The sequence below is a fragment of the Elephas maximus genome, chromosome 21 (genome assembly GCF_024166365.1).
Source record: "Elephas maximus indicus isolate mEleMax1 chromosome 21, mEleMax1 primary haplotype, whole genome shotgun sequence".
Classification (NCBI taxonomy): domain Eukaryota; kingdom Metazoa; phylum Chordata; class Mammalia; order Proboscidea; family Elephantidae; genus Elephas; species Elephas maximus.
The window spans coordinates 65,514,634-65,541,178 of NC_064839.1; the positions used below are offsets into that span (position 1 = coordinate 65,514,634).

The 26,545-nt window shown below is 39.0% G+C and overlaps 1 protein-coding gene across 7 annotated transcripts in view; it reads left to right on the top strand.

The window, feature by feature from the left end:
• The window catches only part of CLCN3 (chloride voltage-gated channel 3), a 106,557-nt gene that overhangs the window by 39,006 nt on the left and 41,006 nt on the right, over positions 1 to 26,545 (top strand). The window contains exon 1 of one of the 7 annotated variants that reach the window (XM_049864829.1): positions 3,602 to 4,027. The exons of 5 other annotated variants lie outside the window; for them this stretch is intronic. In XM_049864829.1, coding sequence (XP_049720786.1) covers positions 3,949 to 4,027 — 79 coding nt within the window. In that variant the 5' untranslated portion in view covers positions 3,602 to 3,948. Of the gene's footprint in view, positions 1 to 3,601; positions 4,028 to 26,545 lie in introns of those variants that run through there. One more of the 7 variants, XM_049864833.1, reaches the window with a different exon arrangement.

Genomic DNA, 26,545 nt, shown 5'->3' on the forward strand with positions numbered 1-26,545 from the left:
TCCTTTTTTGCCACACCTTCCAATATAGCTTGTTCTTTTCTAAAGTATAATTGGAAATCACTTTAACTTGAGAATGATTCATTAAGAGAAGGTAGCAGCTGTTGACCTCACAAGCATGAGAGATTTGTTTACTTTGACATTTAAAAAATTTTCAGATTATTACAAAATAATGTATTTGTTAAAATCTTAAAACAGTGTGGAGGAATATAAAGTAAAAACTGAATGCCCCTCCCTCTTTCCCACCTCCATCCCATTCATCAGCAATAACAGTTTGGTTAACAGTTTGGTGTGTCTCATTCTAAACGTAACTCTTTTGTTTTTAATAAGCGCTGTTGAGTTGATTTTCAACTCATAGTGACCCCGGGTGACCGAACAACTGCCCCATAGGATTTTCTAGGCTGTGATTTTTACAAGATCAGATTGCTGGGTCTTTCTTCTGCAGATCAGCTGGGTGGGTTTGAGCCACCAACCTTTTGATTAGCAGCCGAAGGCTTAACCATTGCACCACCAGGGCTCCTTAACTCTATACGAAAATAATTATATGTTATGTATATAATACATTTATAAACACACACACATACACACCAGTTTTGGTCCTTAGCTAAAAATAATTTAAATATGACTACAAAACTTTTTGTTGTTGTCGTTGGGTGCCGTCGAGTCGGTTTCGACTCATAGCGACCCTATGCACAACAGAACGAAACACTGCCCGGTCCTGAGCCATCCTTACAATCCTTGTTATGCTTGAGCTCATTGTTTGCAGCCACTGTGTCAATCCACCTCGTTGAAGGCCTTCCTCTTTTCCACTGACCCTGTACTCTACCAAGCATGGTGTCCTTCTCCAGGGACTTATCCCTCCTGACAACGTGTCCAAATTATGTAAGACCCAGTCTCGCCATCCTTGCCTCTAAGGAGCATTCTGGCCGTACTTCTTCCAAGACAGATTTGTTCGTTCTTTTGGCAATCCATGGTATATTCAATATTCTTTGCCAGCACCACAATTTAAGGGAGTCGGTTCTTCTTTGGTCTCCCTTATTCATTGTCCAGTGTTCACGTGCGTATGATGCGATTGAAAATACCATGGCTTGGGTCAGGTGCACCTTAGTCTTCAAGGTGACATCTTTGCTCTTCAACATGTTGAAGAGGTCCTTTGCAGCAGATTTACCCAATGCAATGCGTCTTTTGATTTCTTGGCTGCTGCTTCGACGACTGTTGATTGTGGATCCATGTAAAATGAAATCCTTGACAACGTCAATCTTTTCTCTGTTTATCATGATGTTACTCATTGGTCCAGTTGTGAGGACTTTTGTTTTCTTTATTGTTGAGGTGCAATCCATACTGAAGGCTGTGGTCTTTGATCTTCATTAGTAAGTGCTTCAAGTCCTCTTCACTTTCAGCAAGCAAGGCTGTGTCATCTGCATAACGCAGGCTGTTAATGAGTCTTCCTCCAATCCTGATGCCCCGTTCTTCTTCATATAGTCCAGCTTCTCAGATTATTTGCTCAGCCTACAGATTAAATGGATCCTGGCTGAAAGCAGAGAATACCAGAAGGATGTTTACCTGTGTTTTATTGACTATGGAAAAGCATTCGACCGTGTGGATCATAACAAACTATGGATAACATTGCGAAGAATGGGAATTCCAGAACACTTAATTGTGCTCATGAGGAACCTTTACATAGATCAAGAGGCAGTTGTTCGGACAGAACAAGGCGATACTGATTGGTTTAAAGTCAGGAAAGGTGTGCGTCAGGGTTGTATTCTTTCACCATACCTATTTAATCTGTATGCTTTTCTACAAAACTTTTACTTATGTAATATTGTCAGTATGTTTTATAGGGAGGGTATTCTTAATATTTGAAAACAAACTTCTCTAGTTAGTGTTAACTATCAGGTTCATTTTTCATTTCTGACAAAGTTGTAGATCAGGTGAAACAAGTTGAGAGAGCTCCTACAAATACCAGAAAAACTTGTAAATTGATTTTCATTTTATGTGAAACCATGCAAGGACATAAATGGTATCATTAAAAACTAAATCATTTGTAAATGCCGTAAAACATGTCTTTAAAATAAAAATCTTATGGTACTAGAACATACCAAATGACCAGTTTTACCTGTAGTATGTAAAATTAGCTCTTGTCAATGCTTTTCTTGTCTAAAAAATTATTTCCAAGAAAATTTGAAAAATACAACAGAATGAAAAAAAACTTACAGTCCCATCATAAATATTAGTAGCTAGAATCAGGATTAGATAGACTATGCCTGTAGCAGTAATTTTAGTTTAGATTCTTTTTCCAGAACCGTTCCTTCCAAATCCCAGATGGAATTTTCTAAGAAGTTCTGTCTGACTGAAGTGCAAACTTTTTGAAGTATAGAAACTTTAAACAATTTTTTAAAAAACTGCAGGTAACTGAAATGTATTTCTCCTCTTTCCTACTCTTTGAGATCTCTACTTGCATCCCTCACCCCACATTCATGAATAAACAGTTTGAGTTGGAGTGGATCTTAGAAATTGGCCCGCTCAATACTTGGGGAAAGAAACAGGGCTTCAAACGGGTTTGTTCTGGTTCCAACTCCTGCTGAGAGTAGTTCTAACAAGTTCCCAGGAGATGCTAATGCTGCTGGTTGGGGACCAATTCTGAGAACCACTAGCAGAGCAATGGTTCTCAAAATATATTATACACCAGAATCACCCGGGGATCTTGTTCAAAAGGTAGATTCTGATTCAGTATATCTGGGATGGAAAAGTAAATTCGCAGGTTCGAAGCCCTAGAAACAAATTACACAGAACTCCTGAGTCCGATGGAATTGCTCTTAATGAATGGCAAGTTTTTATTTAGCACCATAGCAAGTGGTCTAGTGGAAACACTTGAAAGAATGGTAACTGTAAAAGTTTGAACTCTGAGCATTAGATTTTTAGAGTGGCAGTTTTAAACGAAATGAATTGCTTTATTTCTGAATTTTACAAAAAAAAAATTCTAGCAAAGAGATGATTGGAATACCTAATTTTGGACACATTTTACTGTGCGCCTTTAAGCAAAAAGCCTTTGTGTTGAGAGGTATGAAGACTCCTTCCTACTAAGTGCCCTGTTGCCTGGCTTTACAAACTGTAATGAAGTTTCCCAGTATGCAGGTAAATTTTTTTTCTCCTCAAAGCCAGAATGTCTGACTAGCTAGTTCCTCGAGGGAACAAACAAGAGGGCTGCTGGAGGGGATCAATGAGATAAAAAAAACAAAAACAGAAACGCCTTCAACTGGTTAGTATTTTAATCCTCAACAAAAGGCTGCTGTATATTTTAGTTAATTAAAAAAAATACTATTAACAGCTCACCTTTGGTATGTTTTAGTCTTTTCTGTATGGCATTACATTTTCTTTTGTCTTCATAAACCCACATCACATTACTGTATAAAATAAGTACATTTACATTATAAAATCATACAACATATTAGAGTGTTATCCCTAGGTTTCTATATTACAAATGAAAAAGGGCATAGACTGTATCCAAAATTTCCTTTTCACATTTCTGTATTGAATATTTTGTTCTTATCTTAAAAATGAAGCAATGTTTCTGTTGTCTTAGCATAGTTGCCACTGATGTTATAGAAGCTATACTGCTGAGTGCTTTAAAATTCTGGAACCAGTTTTTTTCTGTTATACTTGGAGCTTAGTCATCATCATACGTAGCAGGACCTGATTAAGACGCCTGTCCTGCCTCTAAGCCTAGCTAGATTGTAGCCACTAGCAACCAGCCTGCAATAATTTCCCTTTGATGACATCATCGGCTGTGGAAGAACCCAGTTGCTTCAGCCAGTCGAACTACAGTTCTAATCCTCATCAAATATGGCATCTCCCTTGCCTGCTGCAGCAGGGGTAGAAGAAATGCCACTGTATTTTTAAGCTAGCAAGCTTTTCTTTTTCTTTTGCTGCCGCTTTTTAAAAATTCTAATCATGGATGCTTCTTCCGATCCCTATTTGCCTTATGACGGGGGAGGAGACAGTATTCCCCTCAGGGAATTACATAAAAGAGGTAATACCATCCCGTTGCTATGAATCCTCTGTTGGTATGTTTTTCATGCAGCCGGCAGTTCTCTAGTTTAATTAAACAGGTTCACGTTTGTCCTTTAAACGTTGTAGTACGTCGTCGAGTCGCCCTGGGTTGTTAGTAAGGGGAAAATGCAACCTTTCGAATGGCTCTGTAGTCGTCACTGATTGTTTTCTCTGTGCAGATTAGTACTGCTTCAGATCACATTGGCCTCCGACTCCATCTTCTCTGTGAAAAATCCTCTTTCTATTTAACTACGAAATTGAAAATCTGCTTTTACAACTAACTAAGTCATGTTGGTTCACACCTAAAAAAGTAATTTTTTTGTTGTTGTTGTTGAGAAAACTTACAAGTATTTCCTTAAATTTACAGAGAAATCAAGTGTGTGTATATACCATTATATTTCATCTCTTTTCAGTTACCATCTAGCTTTTACACCATAAAGTAAATTTACAGTAAAAGCTCTACCTGTGTTTTAAAGTACTTAAAATGGCAGTCAGAATGAAAATATTTATATATATGTTTTTCATTTAATATGCATTTTAGCTGATTAACGTACTACGTTTTCTTCTACAGATACTTTGAAAAATTGGTGTGATGGAAACATTCACTGTGCTTTTTGCACATCAGAAAAAATAATAGTTAATAGTTTGTGAAACCGGCAAAGCACCCAGCATTCACGTAGATCTTTTAGCAGGCGCTTCCTTGGTCTCCTTAAAGTAATGGCATGTTAAACTGCTGTTTTGCATTTTTCTTAAATTGGTTATTCTAAAAATAGGTTAGTTGGCATTTGTTGTTCTAGAAAAAAGATTGAACTTCAAGAAAAATCTCTTACCTGGGTGGCTTCATTTATGAACCATATTAGTTTGAATAACTGCATGATATTGTAAACTTACTTTATGGTTTAACTCAAACTTTTGTTTACATACGAAAATAAAGAATGTTGATTTTCTTAAGCATTTTTGGTTTGTTACTACTTAAAATGTACTTTGTATTTGGAATACTATTTAAATCTAGTATTCTATTAGAATTACATTTTTAAGTGTATTCAGAAATATTTATTAATTGCATTGTGTCTGCTAGACACTGCCCTAGGCTCTGAACACTTGTAACATGATTTCCTTGTAGTATTCTATAGTTAGTAAAAGATTGCTTTTCAGATTTTGAGAAAAACTATATCAGGTTCCCCTTATATTATTGAACTTTCTCTTAGAGTTGCCCTCTTAGTAAAAATCTCTTTCTCTGTGTATGTATGTGTATAATTTTAGAACATTTGAGGAACTACCTAAAAGCATAAAGAAGGAAATAAAAATTTCCGGTAATCTCACTACCCAGTTTTTAAATTTTTAACGTTGTGATCATAAACTCTCCTATGTTCCCACCACCAGCTTTGTGGCAAGAATTCCTTTAAACCGGAAGCCAGGTGAACGAGTGGTGACTGTTCAAATGTCACATTATTTGTTAATCAGTAGTCAAATGTAAAACAAGACTAGCAGTGTTTTCTCTAAGCTATGACATCTGTCCGTTTGTCTGTGATCATAAACCAGAAGACCCGAGCTTGAGAAATTTAAATCCCCAATATGAAACTTGACAGTCTTTGACAAAATTTACTTAGAGCCTCCATCTCTATATAAAATATGCAAATAAAAAAAAAGCCATAACTTGTTTGAGAGTAAATGTGGCTTCTGATGTTGTTATCACCAAAATAGAAGCTTTTATTTCTATTATATTTTCACAAATAATCCTTTAGGAGTGTTTTTAAAGGTCTAAATCAGTCCCACTCTTGGCAGCCCAAATAAGTTCCTTATCCCTTGAGGAGACTTAACTCAGTTAATATAAGCCAACGTTACCTTAAGTAACATTGTCTTCTTGTGGTACAGATCAGCCAGTTATTCAGTTTACTTGACTATATGGTATTACCTAAAACATACTGTAGTATCCCAATATCTGTGGGTAAAAGATTGTTTTCCATAATTTATGACCCATTGTAGCCATGGGTCCATGCAAAGGAACTGGAGATATGACGACAGGCAGCTAATATAAGTCAAGAAACTGAATCAGCTTCCCTGTGAGGACAAAATACAACGATTAGAAATACGTTTTCAGGCTGATAAAGAGTGAAAAGGCAAGTACTCAAAATATAAAATTGCAAAGGGTATCAATAAGGCAAACACAGATATGTTTACTACATCCTTGAGTACTGGAGGTAGAGATTACCTTTATGGGCTAAACTAAATACTGTTTTTCAGGGTAAGATGGTAAATTATGAAGCTTAACTACTCAAGTGAATAATACATACGCTGAAAAGGTAAGTTAATTCAAAATAGGATTAGTTAATATATTGTTAAGGATTAGAAATTAAGATGACATTTTAGAAATAGCCATCTTTTGGGATAAATTTTCTATATCAAGAACAATCAAGTTCTCTTATAAAATGTCTCCTCCAATTTTATCAGAACAGGGAACTTGGATTATTTGGGCTGTTAATTTTATACTTTAACTTTCTTCTTAATTCGTGAATTTTAAATAAGTAGTTTTGGGAGTCGAATTCTTTTCCTTTACCAGGCATTGGTAGTTTAGTGGTAGGACCTTCCAGGCGGGAGACTTGAGTTCAATTCTTGGCCAGTGTATCTCATCCAGAGCCCCCACCCATCTGTCAGTGGAGACTTGCGTGTTGCTATGATGCTGAACAGGTTTCAGGGGAGCTTCCAGACTAAGACGGACTAGGAAGAAAGACCTGGCAATCTGCTTCTGAAAATCAGCCAGTGAAAGCCCTATGGATCACAGCAGTCAGACCCTCAACCGATTGTGGGGATGGCACATTGTTTCATTCCATGGTGCATGGGGCCGCCATGAGTTGGTGGCCTACTCCGAGGCAGTTGACAACAACAGCGTAGTGGGTTTGGTTTTTTGGGCCTTGAGCCTCCGTTTATACTCCATGAGGGACGTTAAAAAATTTTTTTTTAAATTGTTTCATTCACAGTGTTTATTGACCTCTATTATATCAAGTACTACTAGATATTGTGGAGAATGATGTGATGATAATAATAATAATTAGTAATAGCTGTTACTTAATAGAATTTGCTGTTTGACAGCTACTGTTCTACGTGCTTCGTGTGTATCAGTCATTCACACGTATCAAATCATTTTAATCCTCATCGCAATCTTGTGAAGTAGGTACTATTACCCTAATCCCCAATTTCCAGTTAGTAAAACTGAGGTACAGAAATATTAAATAATTTAGTAGTTAGGATTTGATCCAGATAGTTTGGCTCCTGCTGTAATTGTAAGGGTATCCTTCTCACAATGTATGTATCTGTAATAAGCTGGTATTTTTGAGTCTGGTAGGGTTATAAGAAGCCATTGTAAATTTAAAAACAAAGAAAGTGAATAAATTTCTAGTGAATGGCGTAGGTGCATGGGGAATGGAATATGTGCTGTGGGACTTTAGGGGAGGAAAAGATCAGTCTCCTTTTGATAAGCGTTATCAAAGAAGGCAGAGTCTTTAAGGACACATGGGCATTTGATAGGGCATTCTTGGTGGGGAGCAAAGAAGGAGTAATGCCGTGAAGGGAGTAGTACATGCCTAGTATACGGTTCGACCCCAGGTTGGTTTTGTGTTCTCCGTGGGTCAGTAAAAGGGGGTAGCATAGAAAGGTGGGAGGTGGAAGAGTGCCAGATCTTAGAGGGACCAGAATGCCACACTGAGGATCGTTTCAGACCACAAAAAGTGAGCCTTACCATTGAAATAAAGGTTCGGGGTCTTACTCGGTCAAGTTTCTACTGTAATAATTTTTGGCATTCCGTTTGCTCAGAGATATATTTAGATAATTCTTTTTTGTTTCTGTTATAATAGATGAATTTGTGGATTTTGCTTCCCACCAGGGAAATCCAGGTGTTGGATGAGATCCTACTGCCAGAGGAACATTCTGTACGCTTTTCGTAAAGTAATTTTAAGATTCAGGTCCTTACTGCGTTCTGTTACCCCTAATGTTGTAGCGAAGTAGAAAATGAAATCTCTTCTTAAAAATTAATTCACTTAAGTGTCTGTAAATTAAAAGAGAAAACAGATTTTTTATTTGATGTCAGAAATTTCTTGTGTTCTAAAACACTGGTATAAAATACAGCCTGTTACAAAATTTATTTTGCGCACAATATCTTAATTTAAAATCTTTGATGATATCTGGTTCATAATCACCTGGTTCGTAACCTTAATGTCTCATTGCTACCTCTAGCTCCATTTTCTAAAAATAACTGACACTTTACTCTGATTAATTTTATCTGAACTCGTGACTTGTCATAAGTCAGAAATGCTTTGTGTGTCCAGATTTTAGAGTGTGAGCACATCTCCTGCCACAGAGGTTAGGCTTGTAATTTTGCCTATTTTTCCGCCACTGAGGGCTCTGCTTTGTGCCTACACAGGTGGCTTAAGTTGTGCTTAAATGTTTTTGGGGAGGGGGGCGAATAAACGTTTGTTTAATTTGTGGAAGTTTTTTTGTAGTCCTTTATAACTTTGATTAGGCCAGAAAAATGGATTTACTTTAGTTTTCTGTCGGTTTACTCTTTTTGCCATTTAAGAAAGAAAAGTTCACAAATTTTTTTTATTCCTGCAATAGACAAACCATCTTATATGCAGAGATAATAAATAAACGTGGAGCTTTTTTCTGTTTATACAAATGTCCTAATACCCACTTTATCATCTCTGTCTAAGGGTACAGCCTTTAATATGGGGTGGCAGTGGAACAGAGAAGAAAATAGTGAATTGGATTCTGGGCGCAGCATTGCTGCTGACTAGTTATGTGTCCTTGGTGAACTTCCTGGAAATTTAGTATTAACTTCCAAGTCTTTGTAATTTAAATAGATAGCAGTTAAATATCACTGGACTGCAGAAAAGAATGTGCAGGCGTATACTTTATCCTGTTCATTCATCCAGCGGCGTACTCAGTGCTAGGCAGGATGCTTACCACTCCTCCTTATTCTTTGCCTTGGGAGTCTTGTTAACATCCTGGAACTTCCACGATGAATTTACAACGTTTACTTTGCCCTTCGCTCAGGAGGTGACCATTCCTTATCAGTAAGGTCACAGAGAGGGAAAGCAAGTGCATGGGGATTACACTTCCTGCTGTTAATACACCAAAGCCCTGGATAGTCCAGGGAATACCTAAATTCTTAAATTTCTGCCTCCCTTCTTCATAACTAAAAAAAAAGTATGTGTGTTTTGTGTGTGTGTGGTGGGATGGTAATCTACATTATGAGCTTCAGTGGCAAAGGGCCACTGTTCTCATCATCCTTTGAGATTGACCCCAGAGGTGTAAGTAGAAGTCTTGTTAAATAAATACATGCCTGCTTTTTCACATAAAGCTATTATTTGGATGTTCCCTTTTGAGAAAAAACTTATCAGGCTGCAGATAATGTGTGACAGTTTAAGGTACAGCAGTTAAGTACTTTTTATCAGCTCAGTTCAACAAGTATATGTTGAGGGTTGCTGTTGCGTGCCATCGAATTGATTCCAACTCATATTGACCCTATATGACAGAGTAGAACTGCCCCGTAGGGTTTGCTAGGGGAGGGAGCCCTGGTGGCACGGTGGTTCAGAGCTTGCCTGCTAACCAAAAGGTCAGCAGTTTGAATCCACCACCCGCTCCTTGGAAACCCTATGGAGCAGTTATAGGGTCACTATGAGTCAGAACCGACTGGATGGCACCTAACAACAGCAGCCTTGATGGGAGCTGATCACCAGGGCTTTTCTTCTGTGGAACTGCTGGTGGATTTGAATTGCTGACCTTTCAGTTAGCAGCCATGCACTTAGCCACTGTGGCACCAGGGCTTCTTGTTGAGGGCTAGTGGGTAGGGATGTAAACACAAATAAGACAAGGTTTTTATTTTGGTGGAACCAGGTAATTTCAGTATAATATCTATATCCTCTAGTTTAGTGTTTGTCAGCTGCAGGTTTTAACAAGTTGATTATGAAACAAATTGGGTTGTGACAAGTAGAAAGAAAAATATCAGAAAGTAAATGGCAAGTAGTATGGTAAGTATTGTTTACTAAACTTTGGTTTTACTTAGTTACATGCAGTCACCCCTCGGTATCCATGGGGAGGATTGGTTCCAGGACCCCCCGCAGATACCCAAATCCTCGAATGCTCAAGTCCTTTATATAAAATGGTGTAGTATTTACATATAACCTGTGCACATCCTCCTGTATGCTGTAAATCACCTCTAGATTGCTTACAATACCCAGTACTAGGCAAATGCTTTGTAAATAGTTGTTATACTGTATTGATTAGGGAAAAACAACAAGAAAAACAAGTCTGTAGGTATTCAGTACAGGTGCAGCCATCTTAGACCTAACTACATAGTACATGTCAGCAACAATGTAACTTTTTTCTAAGTTTTTTTTTTTTTTTTTTTTGATCTGTGGTTGGTTGAACTGCAGGTTTGGAACCCAGAGACATAGGAGAGTCAACTGTCTGTATATTCTGTCTAAATAAGTTTAAATACCAGTTTCCAAGGGTGCACCTGGAGGGGTAATTAGCTCTGTCTGGGTTGAAGATGGGCTTCCTGGAATAACCTGAGTCTGGGGTGGGGCTGCTGCTGTTATAGATCTCTCATAAAGCAAAGGGAGGGTAGTGTGTTAGTCCTGGTAGCAAAGCTGTGCCTGTGGCTGTTATTGCAACGTTTCATAAGTAATATAGGGCCAGGTGATCTGGAACCTAAAGACAAGGAAGGACAGAGATAGGACAGGATTGTTGTTAGGTACCATCAAATTGTCCCAACACAAAGTGACCTTATGTGTACACTGTCCTCACAATGGTTGCAGCCACTGTGTCAATCCATTTCATTAAGGGTGTCCTCTTTCTCGCCACCCTCTACTTTATCAAGCATGATGCCCTTCTTAAATGATTGGTCCTTCCTGATGATGTGTCCAAAGTAAGCAAGAGGAAATTTCACCATACTTGGCTTCTAAGGGGCATTCTGGCTGTACTTCCTCCAAGATGGACTTGTTTGTTCTTCTGGCAGTCCATGCTCTTTGCCAACACCGTAATTTGAATGCATCAGTTCTTCTCAGACTTCCTTATTGTCCATCTTTCACATGCCAATGAGGTAATTGAAAATGTGATGGCTTGGGTCAGACGTACCTTAATCACCACAGTGACATCTTTTAAGATTTTTTTTTTTTTATTTTATTGTGCTTTGAGTGAGAGCTTATAAATCAAGTCAGTCTCTCATATAAAAATTTATGAACACCTTGCTATATATTCCTAATTGCTCTCCCCCAATGAGACAGCACACTCCTTTCCTCCACTCTTCTTTTTTAGTGTTCAGCTAGCTTCTGACCCCCTCTACCCTTTCATCTCCCCTTCAGACAGGAGATGCCAGCATAGTCTTATATGTCTAAAAAAAAAAAAAATTTTTTTTTTAGACATCTGTCCACTTGATCCAAAAAGCTCATTTTTCTCCAGCATCATTGTCTATCCCATAGTCCAGTCCAATCCCTGTCTGAAGAGTTGGCTTTGGGAATGGTTCCTGTCTTGGGCTTAAAGAAGGTCTGGGGACCATGACCTCCGGGGTCCCTCTGGTCTCAGTCAGACCATTAAGTCCAGTCTTTTTACGAGAGTTTGGGGTCTGCATCCCAATGCTGTCCTGCTTCCTCACGGGTTTTCTGTTGTGTTCCCTGTCAGGACGTCATCAATTGTAGCCAGGCACCATCTAGTTCTTCTGGTCTCAGGCTAAGGTAGTCTCTGGTTTATGTGGCCCTTTCTGCCTCTTGAGCTCATAATTACCTTGTGTCTTTGGTGTTCTTCATTCTCCTTTGCTCCATGTGGGTTGAGACCAATTAATGCATCTTAGATGGCCGCTTGCTAGCGTTTAAGACCCCAGACGCCACTCTCCAAAATGGAATGAAGAATATTTTCTTAATAGATTTTACTATGCCAGTTGACTTAGATGTCCCCTGAAACCATGGTCCCCAAACCCCTGCCCCTGCTACGCTGGCCTTTGAAGCATTCAGTGCATTCAGGGAACTTCTTTGCTTTTGCTTTAGTCCAATTGTACTGACCTTTCCTATATTATGTGTTGTCTTTCCCTTCACCGAAAATAGTTCTTATCTACTATCTAATTAGTAAAAAGTCTTCTCCCTCTCTTCCTCCCTCCACCCTTTCATAACTGTCAAAGAATATTCTCTTTTCTGTTTAAACTATTTCTTGAGTTCTTAAAATAGTGGTCTTATACAGTATTTGTCCTCTTGCAACAGACTATTTTCACTCAGCATAATGCCTTTCAGATTCCTCCATGTTGTGAAATGTTTCACAGATTCCTCACTGTTCTTTATCAGTGCGTAGTATTCCATTGTGTGAATATACCGTAATTTATTTATCCATTCATCCGTTGATGGGCACCTTGATGGCTTCCATCTTTTTGCTGTTGTAAACAGTGCTGCAGTAAACATGGGCGTGCATATATCTGTTCGTGCAAAGGCTCTTATTTCTCTAGGATATATTCCAAGGAGTGGGATTGCTGGATTGTATGGTGGTTCTATTTCTAGTTTTTTAAGGAAGCGCCAAATCAATTTCCCAACTGGTTGTACCATTTTATATTCCCACCAGCAGTGTATAAGTGTTCCAGTCTCTCCACGATTTAGTATTTGGTGTTTTTTGGATTAATGCCAGCCTCGTTGGAGTGAAATGAAATCTCATTGTAGTTTTGATTAGCATTTCTCTAATGGCTAACGATCGTGAGCATTTCCTCATGTATCTGTTAGCTACCTGAATGTCTTCTTTAGTGAAGTCTCTGTTCATATCCTTTGCCTATTTTTTAAGTGGGTTATCTGTCTTTTTGTAGTTGAGTTTTGCAGTATCATATAGATTCTGGAGATCTGACAGGTGATCGGAAATGTCATAGCTAAAATCTTTTTCCCTGTCTGTAGGTAATCTTTTTACTCTTTTGGTGAAGTCTTTGGATGAGCGTAGGTGTTTGATTTTTAGGAGCTCCCAGTTATCTAGTTTTTCTTCTGCATTGTTAGTAATGTTTTATATACTGTTTATGCCATGTATTAGGGCTCCGAAGGTTGTCCCAATTTTTTTCTTCTGTGATCTTTATCGTTTTAGATTTTATATTTAGGTCTTTGATCCATTTTGAGCTCGTTTTTGTGCATGGAGTGAGGTATGGGTCTTCTTTCATTTTTTTGCAGATGGATATTGAGTTATGCCAGCGCCATTTGTTAAAAAGACTGCCTTTTCCCCATTTAACTGTTTTGGGGCCTTCATCAAATATCAACTGCTCATACGTGGATGGATTTATGTCTGGATTCTCAATTCTCTTCCATTGGTCTATGTATCTGTTGTTGTACAAGTACCAAGCTGTTTTGACTACTGTGGCGGTATACATAGGTTCTAAAATCAGGTAGAATAAGGCCTCCCACTTTGTTCTTCCTTTTCAGTAACGCTTTGCTTATCCGGGGCCTCTTTCCCTTCCATATGAAGTTGGTGATTTGTTTCTCCATCTCATTAAAAAATGTCATTGGAATTTGGATCAGAATTGCATTAAATGTATAGATCACTTTTGGTAGAATAGACATTTTTATAATTTTAAGTCTTCCTATGCATGAGGAAGGTGTGTTTTTCCACTTATGTAGGTCTCTCTTGATTTCTTGCAGAAGTGTTTTGTGGTTTTCTTTGTATGAGTCTTTTCCACCTCTGGTAAGATTTATTCCTAAGTATTTTATCTTCTTGGGAGCTACTGTAAATGGTATTGATTTGGTGATTTCCTCTTCGATGTTCTTTTTGTTGGTGTAGAGGAATCCAACTGATTTTTGTAGGTTTTTCTTGTATCCTGATATTCTGCAGAACTCTTCTGTTAGTTTCAGTAGTTTTCTTGAGGATTCCTTAGGGTTTTCTGTGTATAAGATCATGTCACCTGGAAATAGAGACACTTTTCCTTCTTCCTTGCCAATCTGGATGTCCTTTATTTCCTTATCCAGCCTAATTGCTCTGGCTAGGACCTCCAGCACGATGTTGAATAAGAGCAGTGATAAAGGGCATTCTTGTCTAGTTCCTGATCTCAAGGGGACTGCTTTCAGACTCTCTCCATTTAGAATGATGTTGGCTCTTGGCTTCGTAGAAATGCCATTTATTATGTTGAGGAATTTTCCTTCTATTCCTGTTTTACTGAGCGTTTTTATCGTGAATGGGTGTTGAACTTTGTCAAATGCCTTTTCTGCATCAGTTGAGAAAATCATGTAATTCTTGTCTTTTGTTTTATTAATATGATGGATTACATTAATTGTTTTTCTAATGTTGAACCATCCCTACATACCTGGTATGAATCCGCTTAGTCGTGGTGAATTATTTTTTTGATATGTTGTTGAATTGTATTGGCTAGAATTTTGTTGAGGATTTTTGCATCTAAGTTCATGAGGGAAGTAGGTCTGTAATTATCTTTTTTTGTGCCGTCTTTACCTGGTTTTGGTATCAGGGATATGGTGGCTTCATAGAATGATTTTGGTAGTATTCCGTCCTTTTCTATGCTCAGAAATACCTTTACTAGTAGTGGTGTTAACTCTTCTCTGAAAGGTTGGTAGAACTCTGCAGTGAAGGCATCTGGGCCAGGGTTTTTTTTTTTGTTGGGAGTTTTTTGATTACCTTTTCAATCTCTTTTTTTGTTATGGGATGTTTAGTTGTTCTACCTCTGTTTGTGTTAGTTTAGGTAGGTCGTGTCTTACTAGAAATTCATCTATTTCTTCTGGGTTTTCAAATTTGTTAAGAGTACAATTTTTCGGGGTTGGGTCTGTTGTAATATTGCCCATCTCATTTGTGTTATTTGCTTCCTCTCCGGTTTTTCTTTTGTCATTTTGGCCATTGGTTTATCAATTTTGTTAATTTTTTTCAAAGAACCAGCTTTTGGCCTTGGTAACTCTTTCAGTTGTTTTTCCGTTTTCTCTTTCATTTAGTTCTGCTCTAATTTTTATTATTTCCTTTCTTCTGGTGCCTGAAGTTTTCTTTTGTTTCCCTCTTTATGTTTGTTCAAGTTGTAGGGATAGGTCTTTGATTTTGACCCTTTCTTCTTTTTGTATGTGTGCATTTATTGATACAAATTGACCTCTGAGCACTGCTTTCACTGATAGGAACTGTTTTCATTCTTATTGGATTCTGTGAATTTCTTTATTTCATCCTTAATGTCTTCTATAACCCAGTCTTATTGAACAGAGTATTGTGTAGTTTCCAAGCGTTTGATTTTTTTTTTTTTCCTGCTTTTTCTGTTATTGATTTCTACTTTTATGGCCTTATGGTCAGAGAAGATGCTTTGTAGTATTTCAATGTTTTGGATTCTGCTAAGGCTTGCTTCATGACCTAATATGTGGTCTATTCTAGAGAATGTTCCATGCGCACTAGAAAAGAAAGTATACATGGTTGCTGTTGGGTGGAGTGTTCTGTGTATATCTATAAGGTCAAGTTGGTTGATTATGGCATTTAGATCTTCGATGTCTTTATTGAGCTTCTCTCTGGATGTCCTGTCCTTCACCGAAAGTGGTGTGTTGAAGTCTACTATAATTGTGGAGGTGTCTATCTTACTTTTCAGTGCTGTTAGAGTTTGTGTTATGTACTTGCAGCCCTTTCATTGGGTGCATAAATATTGAATATGGTTGTATCCTCCTGGGTATAAAAAATAGTGTCCCTTTAATCCTTATATATTGTCCTTCCTTATTCTTTTTTGTGGAGTTAACTTCGAAGTCTATTTTGTCAGAAATAAATATTGCCACTCTTATTCTTTTTTGATTGTTGTTTGCTTGATATATTTTTTCCCATCCTTTGAGGTATAGTTTGTTTGTGTCTCTAAGGTGTGTCTCTTGTAGGCAGCATATAGACCGATCGTGTTTTTTTTATCCATTCTGCTACTCTCTGTCTCTTTATCAGTGTATTTAGTCCGTTAACATTCAGTGTGATTATGGATAGTTATGAATTTAGTGCTGTCATTTTGATGTCTTTTGTGTGTGTGTGTGTGTTGTTGACAGTTTTTTTTTTCCTCTTAAATTTTTGTGCTGAGTAGTTTATATATTGTCTTTTCCTCTTCTTCATTGTTGTTGATTTTGTTTCTGCTGATTGTCTACTATTTTATTTTGATGAGTAGCATAGTTATTTTCCTTTGTGGTTACCTTAATATTTACCCCTATAAACCTACCTTTAATTTTTTTATATCTCCTTGTCTTCCTCTCAATATGAAAGATCTGTGACTGCATTTCTTAGTTCCTCTTTATTTGTTTTAATGTGGTCTTCTTTTACATAATGGCATCGCTGTTTTCCTGTTTTGAGCATTTTTTTGTCTTGATTTATTTTTGTTATTTCCCTGTCTGGTTAACATCTGATTGCTCTGTCCAGTGTTCTGGTCTTGGGTTGATACATGATATTATTGGTATTCTAACCAAGCACCTCCCTTTAGTATTTCTTATAGTTTTGGTTTGGTGTTTGCGAATTCCCTGAAGTTCTGTTTATCTGGAAGTGTCCTAATTTCCACCTTCATATTTGAGAGACAGCTTTGTTGGATATGATTCTGGCAATTGTTTTCCTTCAAAGCTTTGTATAAGTCGTCTGATTGCCTTCTCCCCTGCGTGGTTTCTGTCGAGTAGTCTGAGCTTTCTCTCTTTGTCTGTCCTTTGTAGACGACTTTTCTTTATCTATAGCTGCTCTTAAAATTCTCTATTTTTGGTTTCAGTAAGTTTGATTATAATATGTCTTGGTGACTTTTTTTTTTAAAATCTTCCTTATGTGGAGTCAGTGAGCATCTTGGATAGATATCTTCTCTTTCATAATATCAGGGAAGTTTTCTGCCAACAAATCTTCAGCAATTCTGTCTGTATTTTTTTGTTATCCCTCCTTGTTCTGGTACTCCAATCTCTCATAGGCTATTTCTCTTAATAGAGTCCCATGTGATTCTTACGTTTTCTTCATTTTTTTAGTTCTTTTATCTGATTTTTCTTCAGATATATCAGAGCCAAGTGCTTTATCTTCAGGGTCACCATTTCTGCCTTCCACTTGCTCGATTCTGCTCCTCTGACTTTGCACTGAGTTGTCTAATTCTATAATTTTATTGTTAATCTTCTGAGTTTCTAATTGCTGTCTCTCCATGGATTCTTGCAGCTTATTAAATTTTTCATTATGTTCTTGAATCACCTTTTTAATTTCTTCAACTGTTTTATCTGTGTGTTCCTTGGCTTGTTCTGCGTATTGCCCTATCTCCTTCCTGATGTCTTGAAGAGTTCTGTATATCAATCTTTTGGATTCTGCATGCGGTGATTCCAGGAAGGCACCTTCATCCAGAAGATCCTTTTGCTCTTTGTTTTGAGAGCTTATTGAAGCAATCATGGTCTGTTTCTTTATGTGGTTTGATATTGACTGTTTCTGAGCCATCTATAATTTATTGTATTTATTTTATGTTTGCTTACTGTATCCTACTTTCTTGGTGTTTTTTTTGTTTGTTGTTATGCCCAAATGGGTTGCTTGAGTGAGCTAGCTTGATTATTTTCGCCTTTGGAGCTCTGACATCCTATCACTAGATGGCTAGAGCTGTTACCAGGTATATGAGGTTATGAGTCAATTCACTTTTCTTGTGTGGATTCAGCTCAAGTGTCCAGGTAGCTGGTCTTCAAGTGTGTGGTACAGGCTCTGTCCTACAGTCTTAGAGGGGCAGGGATGTTCGGTGTAGGTATTGGTATCTGGTTGCAGCAAGGGGTTACACTATGAATAAGGCACAGGGCTGACAACCGCCCCTGAGTGTCTGTGAGGAAAGCGCATCCCTGTTCCCGAGAGCACACAGGTGGGTGGGTTCTGCAGACGGACCTCGTGTACCCAATGCTTTTGGTTGTAAGGACTAGGAGGTACCAGTTATCCTTGGACCCCTTTCATGGGTGATTGGGTAACTTGAGTCACCTGCCCACATACTTAGGCCCCTAATGTGTGTAGGTGAGGACCCTGTTTAATAGGCAAAGTGGTGTAAAATACCAAACACCCACCTCTCCACTGCACAGCTTAAACAGTTGCAGTCTGTCAGCAAGGGCCTATTCTCCTGAAGTAGGCCCACACAGGTCCATCCAGGGGGGATAGGTATTCAAAGTCGACGGACCGTTTATGCCTGGACAGGAGCCACTTCTATCCTGAGTTCCCCAGCTTATTGGATCTGGCAAATTATCTTTTCTCCCTGTTGTGAATTTATTACTTCTCCAAGTCAGAGAGCATGGCTTAGGGTGCTCAGGTGGGCCTATGTCAGGTCCTGGGAAATCAACAGCCACTTAAACTGGCTTGGGGATGGGGCGGGGGAATGGTAAAATATACACAAGTGCTTTGCTTTCGCCGAGAGTGCCGTTCTTCTCTGGGTTGGAGGTGTGAGTAGGCTGTTCAGCTGGCTGCTTCTCCCTGAGGAAACGGTGGCCGAACGGTACTACTACCAGCCTGCCACAGCCACTTCTGGTGACAGTGCCTGAGGATCCCAGCGATTCAGGTCTGGTAACTCCTCTCTGCTTCTGAACCAAATCTACCTCCTCCTTCCGCTCAGTCCGTTTTCAAACTTTGCCTTTGATGTTCAGGGCTCCTAGTTTGTCATAAATATAATCGTTGCACTTGATTTTTCAGGTCTTTGGTATAAGAGCAATTGCCTTAAGCATCTGCCTATTCCGTCATCTTGGCCCCGCCCTTTTTAAAAGATTTTAGATAGGTCTTTTGCCACAGATTTGTCCAATGCAGTACGTCCTTTGATTTCTTGACTGCTGCCTCCATGGGTGCTGATCGTTGATTCAAGTAGAAAGAAATCCTTGAGTAGTTCAATTTCTTCACCATTCATCATGACATTGCTTACAGGCCCAGTTTTGAGGAGTTTTGTTTTCTTCACGTTTAGATGCAATCCATACTGGAGTCTTTGACCTTCATCAGTAAGTGCTTAAAGTCATCTTCGTTTTGCTTAAGCAAGGTTGTGTCATCTGCATATCGAGGGTTATTAACGAGACTTCCTCCATTCCTGATGCCCTGTTCTTTTTCATGTAGCCCAGCTTCTCAGGTTATTTGTTCAGCATTTTCTTAGTCATCTACTGCTGCTGTAACAGAAATACCACAAGTGGATGGCTTTAACGAAGAGAAGTTTATTATCTCACATTCTAGTAGGCTAAATTCCAAATTCAGGGTGTCAGCTCCAACGAAAGGCTTTCTGTCTCCTGGCTCTGAAGGACAGTCCTTCTCGTCAGTCTTGCCCTGGACTAGGAAGTTTTCTGTGCAGGAACCCCAGGTCCAAAGGACATGCTCTGCTCCCAGTGCTTCTTTCTTGGTGGTATGAGGTCCCTACTTTCTCTACAGGCCATATCCCAGGGAAATTCCCTTTACATTGGATCAGGGATGTGACCTGAGGCAAGGGTATCGCATCCCTCCCTAATCTTCTTTAACATAAAATTACAATCACAAAATGGAATACAACCACACATACTGGGAATCATGGCCTAACTAAGTTGACACATATTTTGGGGGAACACAATTTAACCCATGATATTCCACCCCTAAAAAAAAAAAAGCCCCCCCAAAATTCATGTCCTTGCTACACGTAAGACACACTCACCCCATCATACCATAGCAAAAGTCTTAAATCAACTCCATGTTCAAATCCAAAAATTCCTCCTCATTTGTGAAATCTAGAATGCAAGTTATCTGCTTCCAAGGTACAATAGCAGAACAGGCACAAGCTAGACATTTCTATTACAAGTGGGAGAAACTGGAGGGAGGGAAGGAAGGGATGAACAGGCACCAAGCAAGTTGGCAGAACACAGTACATTAGCTTTCAAGTCTTCAAAGTAATCCTCTGTTCTCTGAGACTATTACACGGTGTCCCTCCCCTCCAGGCTGTAGTATTGGCCACACTCTATGGGTTCTGAGTGGAGGCCCCTCGGCTCTGGGCTTCAGCTCTGACTTCCAGTCCCACCGGGCCAGCAACTCTTCTCCCTTGCCTTTAGGTGCTCCATTCTCCTAGTCTATCTGATTGATGACTCCACCCTTAGAAACACCAGAGGCCATGGCTCTACCTTTTGAAACCCCAGAGGTTGTGACCATACCCTTTGAGACTGAGGCAGCTTGGCTTCCTGTGTTCCTTGTCTCTTCAGCTCCTGCTTTCTGGTTCCTTGGCCTCTTAGCCCTTGAGCCTCACGCCCACATCTGCCATGCTGGGGCAAGTGTACCAGAGCTCTGTAGCTCCACCGATAAGTGCCTGGAGGCACCTCACTCTGCCAGGAAGCCTCCTGCACACAGACATTCAACTTTTTCACTCCATAGATCGGCAAGCCTAGCTCTACGGATAAGTGCCCAGAGGCATCTCACTCCACCAGGAGGCCTCCTGCGCAGAGGCATTCAGCTGTCTCACTCCATGGGTCAGCTCCAGCGCTGTCTGGTGCTGGCCTCCTGGTTCTGCTCAGGCTGGTCCTCTGCTGCTGTTTCTCACCATCTGCACTTTCTCTGGTGTTAACACTTCTCATTTCCTTCTGAGTCTTCTATTCCCCATTCACAGTTTCAAAACCGCTTCCACACTGTAGGTGTCTGTTAGAGCAGCACCCCACTCTCTCAGTACTTAATTCTGTCTCAGTTATCTAGTGGTGCTATAACAGAAACACCATAAGTGGATGGCTTTAACAAAGAGAAATTTATATTCTCTAGTAGGCCAGAAGTCCAAATTCAGGACGTCAGCCCCAGGGGAAGGCTTTCTCTCTCTGTTGGCTCTAGAGGAAGGTCCTTGTTGTTAGTCTTCCCCTGGACTAGGAGCTTCTCTGCGCGGGAACCCTGGGTTCAAAGGACACGCTCTGCTCCTGGTACTTCATTCTTGGTGGTACGAGGTCCCCAATTCTCTTCTTGCTTCCCTTTTATCTCTTGTAAGATAAAAGGTAGTGCAGGCCACACCCCAGAGAAGCTCCCTTTGTGTTGGATCAGGGATGTGACCTGAGCAAGGGTATGTTACATCCCACCCTAATCCTCTTTAACCACAGGCAGAGATTATGATTTATAACACATAGGAAAATCACAAGATGAAGGACAGCCACACAGTACTGGGAGTCATGGCCTAACCAAGTTGACACATTCTGGGGGAACACAACTCAGTCCATGACAAACATATACATTGAATAAGTAAAGTGAAAGAATATGACCTTGCCACACACCTTTCCCAGTTTTAGACCATGCGGTGTACCATCGTTCTGTTCCAATGACTGCCTCTTGATTTACGTACAGGTTCCGCATGAGCTGGTCTGAAAGGTAACTGCGCACATATACATGGTTTGGGAGAAGGTACCACCTAACAGTTTTTAACCTACTATGGGAGAAGCACGTCCACGTATCCTAAAATATAGAAGCAGACAAACCAGTAAACTATTTTTTAGGCAGTACAGGCAGTCCCCGGATTACGAATGCATTCTGTTCCTAAGTCTGTATTTAATTTCAATTTGTATGTAAGTCAGAACATTTAGGTACGATTGGTATTTAAGGTCAGATAGTCAAATGTTTATCTTAGTACGTAGTATAAAGTGTACCTTTCAGTGCACAGAAAACATTGAGGAATCACTTCCAGGTACACAAAAACACCTGTAACATAATAATACAGTAATAATAATAATGTTTTGACGCACATTGTAAGGTAGTGCCCATTTGTTATTACAATCATTGTCCGTACCTTGAATTGTTAATATCACAGGCTTTACGGGAATTGGTTCTTATTTACGAGTTGTTCGGGAGTTGAATGTAACCCAGGGACTGACTGTATTGCATAGTGGTAGGAAGTGCTTTTGGAATCAAGCGGATTAAGTTTGTATACTTGTTTCATTCACTACTTACTCGTCATCTTAACTTTCTGTGCCTCGTTTTCCTAATTTATAAAACAAAGTTGTGGTGCCTTATCTCATGGAGTTGTTGTGAGGATTAAATGAGCTAATATATGTCAAGTGGGAATAACAGTGTCTGGCACATAATAAGTACTCAATGTCAATTGTTTCTATTACTATTATTATTGGACGGGAGCTAGATGACAATGTCTGACCTCTAGGAGGGGAAGATTATTTTAAATCCGTTTTTTCTTCCACCACATTTTCTTTGGTGGCCTGGATTATTGTAATGTCAGGAAGAACTGCCCCACAGGGTTTTCTTGGCTTGTAATCTTTACAGAAACAGACCACCAGGTCTTTCTCCCATTGAGCTGCTGGGTAGATTCGGGTCACCAACCGTTTCACTTAGCAGCTGAGAGCCTGATCGTTATACCGCCAGGGCTCCTTGGCAGCACATCTAAGAAACCATTACCTAACCTGAGGTCACAAAAATACACTACTATGTTTTCTTCTACGAGTTTTATAGTTTTAGCTCTTATCTTTAGGTCTATGATCCATTTTGAGTTAATTTTTATGTGTGGTATCCTACTTCATTCTTTTGCATGTGGATATCCAGTTGTCCCAGCACAGTTTTTTGAAAAAGAATATTCTTTCACCATTGGCAAAACAATTTTTTAAAAAAAATTAATAATTTTAAGCCTAATTTTCCTACAGATAATTTAGAAAGACCTTCTGTTTAAATTGTAGGTATTAGTAAATAATGGATTTGTATTTCCCAAGGTGTATTTGAATTTTATAAAATTCTGTGCCAGGGGAAAAAAAAAAATAAGGCAAAAAGTTCTTTATCAATAAAGTTATTTTTGAAAGAAAACTGCAAACCAGTTACAGCATTTTGTTGTGGTGATTTTTTTTATTTTTTATTTGCTGAGGTAAAAAATATTTGAAGTATGAAATTTCCATAACGGGAAAGCTTGGTCATTGACTGTGTCTTTTAGCAGTTGTTTCTGTGTTCATATCAGATATTCTGATTTAAGTTATCTATTAAAAATCTAAGGAGGCCTGATGGTGCAGTGGTTAAGTGCTCAGCTGCCAACCAGAAGGTCAGTGGTTCAAACCAAACAGCCACTCCAAGGGGGAAAGATGTGACAGTCTGCTTCTGTAAAAATTAGAACCTTATAAACCTATGGAGCAGCTCTACTCTGTCCTGTAGGGTCTCTTTGAGTCAGAATTGACTCAATGACAGTGGGTTTGGGTTTTTATTAAAAATCTAGAGGTTTTTTTTTTTTTTCAATATACAGTTATTACAGTTATAGAGGAGCTCATTACCCAAATTTGTAAACTTTTTTCTTTGGTGTCATATTGTTGATCTTTTGGTTAGGATTAATACCATGTGTGTAATATAATGCAGCTAGATGATTTTTTTTTTTTTTCTTAAATTGCGTTTTTGGTGAAAGTTTACATAGCAAATTAGGCTCCTATTTAGCAGTTACTACCCAGATTGTTCAGAGACATCAGGTTACTTTTTTCTCAATGTGTTAATGTTTTCATTAATTACCTCCTGCGTGTTTCATTTCCAGTAATCTGGTTTCCCTGCCCTCTTACCCTCTCATCTTTTTTTAAGAGTAATTATTGAGCTTTTTTTTAAAGGTGTGCAGTACTCATTGTTCATATTTATGAGTGTCAATGAAGAAAACCTTGTAGTCTGTTAGGAGTTAAGGAAAAGGAGTTTTATTGAGGAATAGAGCAGCTATACCTGGGCAGCTAGGTAAAAGTACAAAGTGCTCCACCTGTTCATGTGGAGAGAGGGGGTCTATATACATAGAGAACAAAGGACGGGTAGGGGTTAATGATTGTAGGTAAGATTAGCTTCAGCTTGAAGTCCTTTTAAATGTAAAGGTCAGTTGTTTGGCTAAGGAGGAGTGAGTCACTGCTTAGGTGGGAGGCACCGGCATGTTGGGCTATAATTGATTATAGAATTGTAGTCAGCTATTCATGATTGTAGTCAGTTCTGGGAGCAAATTGTTTACACATTCTTCACAAATGGTTTACATCCTGACCTTTTGTTTCCTGAAAATGTTACATTTGTCCCATCATATTTGGTCTGATGTGAGAGCCTCCAGTTTGAAACTTTTTCATTTAAGTGAGCTAATCTGTCATTTAGCTAAAAGGTGACCTGGGGTAGTTTTAGTTCAAGGTTTATGCAGTATCTCAGGGCAGGAGTCTCCTAGGAGTCCTCTAGTCTCAACTAGTCCAGTAAGTAGCCAGACGAAGGTTTAACCAAAATACTTGACCAGAAATAATAGCTTGTATTCATTGATTTCCTACTGTTTGCCAGGTGTAATATTAGATGTTCTACATTATTTATCTCCAGCCTATAGGCCATACTGTAGAAGTAGGTGAGAAAACCAAGGTGTACCTCAAAGTGATTAATAAGTAACTTGTGCTGGATCACACAGCTAATAGGTGGGAGCTTGAATTTGACTCTAGGCCTTTCTGACCTCAAAGCACATTAAGGAATTTCTGTAGCAGGCCACTCTGAAGGAAAAGTGATCTCTTCTCCAGGGTATTTTTTTTTTTTGCTGCTTTTCAGCTGTCAGTCATTATATTAGGTACTAGGGGTGGGAAACCCTGGTGGTGTAGTGGTTAAGTGCTATGGCTGCTAACCAAAGGGTTGGCAGTTCGAATCCACCAGGCACTCCTTGGAAACTCTGTGGGGCAGTTCTACTCTGTCCTATAGGGTTGCTGTGAGTCGGAATCGACTCGACGGTACTGGGTTTTTTTTTTTTTTTTTTTTTGTTTACTAGGGGTGGAATGGTTTTTGATTTTTTTCTTGCCTTAAATTTGAGAGGTACTACTTTTAGATCATACTTTCTTACAATCCATGCTCTGGGACATCTAGGTAGCAGGAATTGCTCTATAGCCTTGTGAAGGTTCAGCCACTAAAATTAGTTGGCTCTAACTGTTTTCACATCTCTCTGCTCATGATTTATATTTCTAGGAGATAAGAGTTTTGATTGGTCTAACTTGGGTCATGTACCTATTTCTTTGCTGGGGAGGGGAGGGTACCTTGATTGACACCCGACACCCTCACCAAGACTGTATGCGGAGATAGACGGATAGAAATTTCCCAAAAATAATTGGGTTCTGTTACAGAAAGAAAGGGAAAGGGATACCAGGTAGGCTAAAACAAAAAGGGTCTATTACACAAATAATAACCTCAGTTTGATGGCAGTTACTCTCAAACTGGAGAGTAAAGTTATTTTAAGTTTGGAGATACACCTGGCTTTTAATATTGAATACCTGGAGGTGGGCTTGAGAAAGCATTTTAAAAGAATAAGAAAAGACTTAAAACTTTAAAAATTAATTTGAAAAAGAGGATAGCTAGGCAGATACACACATGTTCGCCGCAGGCACTGTTTGTAAAGGCAAACTAAGCCAAAGTTTTGTTTAAATTACTGGGTTATTCTCACCATTAAACATACTAACCATAAGCCATAAGTCATTGAAAATGATGTGCATGTACATTTAATAACACGAAATGATTTTTAGAAAGTATAATAAGTAATGAAAAAATCAGCGTAAATAAGTGTTGCTTCCTGGGTGGTATAGGTGATTAGTGTGCTGGGCTGCTAACCGGAAGATTTGAGGTCGTAGTCAACCCACAGGTGTCTCGGAAGAAAGGCCCGATGATCTGCTTCCGAAAAATCAGCCATTGGAAACCCCACGGAGCGCAGTTCTGCTCTGACACCAATGGAGTTCCCATGAGTTGAAGTTGGCTCGGTGACCACTGGTTTTAGTATGACTTCAACTATGTCTCATTTCCAGAAAATGCTATAGGCTGAAAATTCATTCACCAATTTAAGTCTCTTACTCTTTTGTTTATTCTTTGTCCTTTCTTTTTCTAGCAGAGCTTATGTAGCTGGGTAGAAATGGTTCTTTATCTGTTCTTTTTCCAATCCGTAGCTTATCGCAGAAACTCTAAGCCCTTTTACTTAAAGCCTTTTGAAAGAAAGAAACTCAACTCTTGCAATTCAGAGGTGCTGGCTTTTAAGATTTTGTCTTTTCTGTGCGTTCCAAAAGTCTGAATTTGGATGTTGAATCTCATTCTTAATGTCGTGCTGTGTGTTTCTTTTCCTGTGGCAGTGGTTGTCTCTGACTCAGTTGGTACGAGGGAGGTGTGTGGGCAAGGGCAAAGAAATGGGGTGGTGTGTTGTGAGAATTGTCATTAATATTTCCAAAAGGTATTCTGTTACGTCCTCATTACTGTCTTCACAGATAAATAAATGAGCTATATATGCTTTGAGAAATGGAAAGGCCAGAGTAATTCGTGTCATTTTGTGCTAATAAAATCCAGTGTAAAGAAAGGCCCAATCAGGGAAGTGGTGGTCTTAAAACACCTTTATTTCATCCTGTAGTGATTTTTTAAGGACCTCTTTGTCTCCTAGAGCTCTATTCCAGACATCAGTTTTAGGAAAGACATAACATTTCCTAAGTAACCAACTCTTCCAGTAGTATTCCAGGAAAGGAGTGAGGTACTTTATGTATGCGAGAACTTTAATTTGTGCTGTGGCAATACCTAAAAGATATATGCTTCTTTTATGTATAAGATGAAGTTGGGAGTGAAGTTGGATTCCTTATATCTTACACTATTGCATGTTTAAAATTTTTATTAA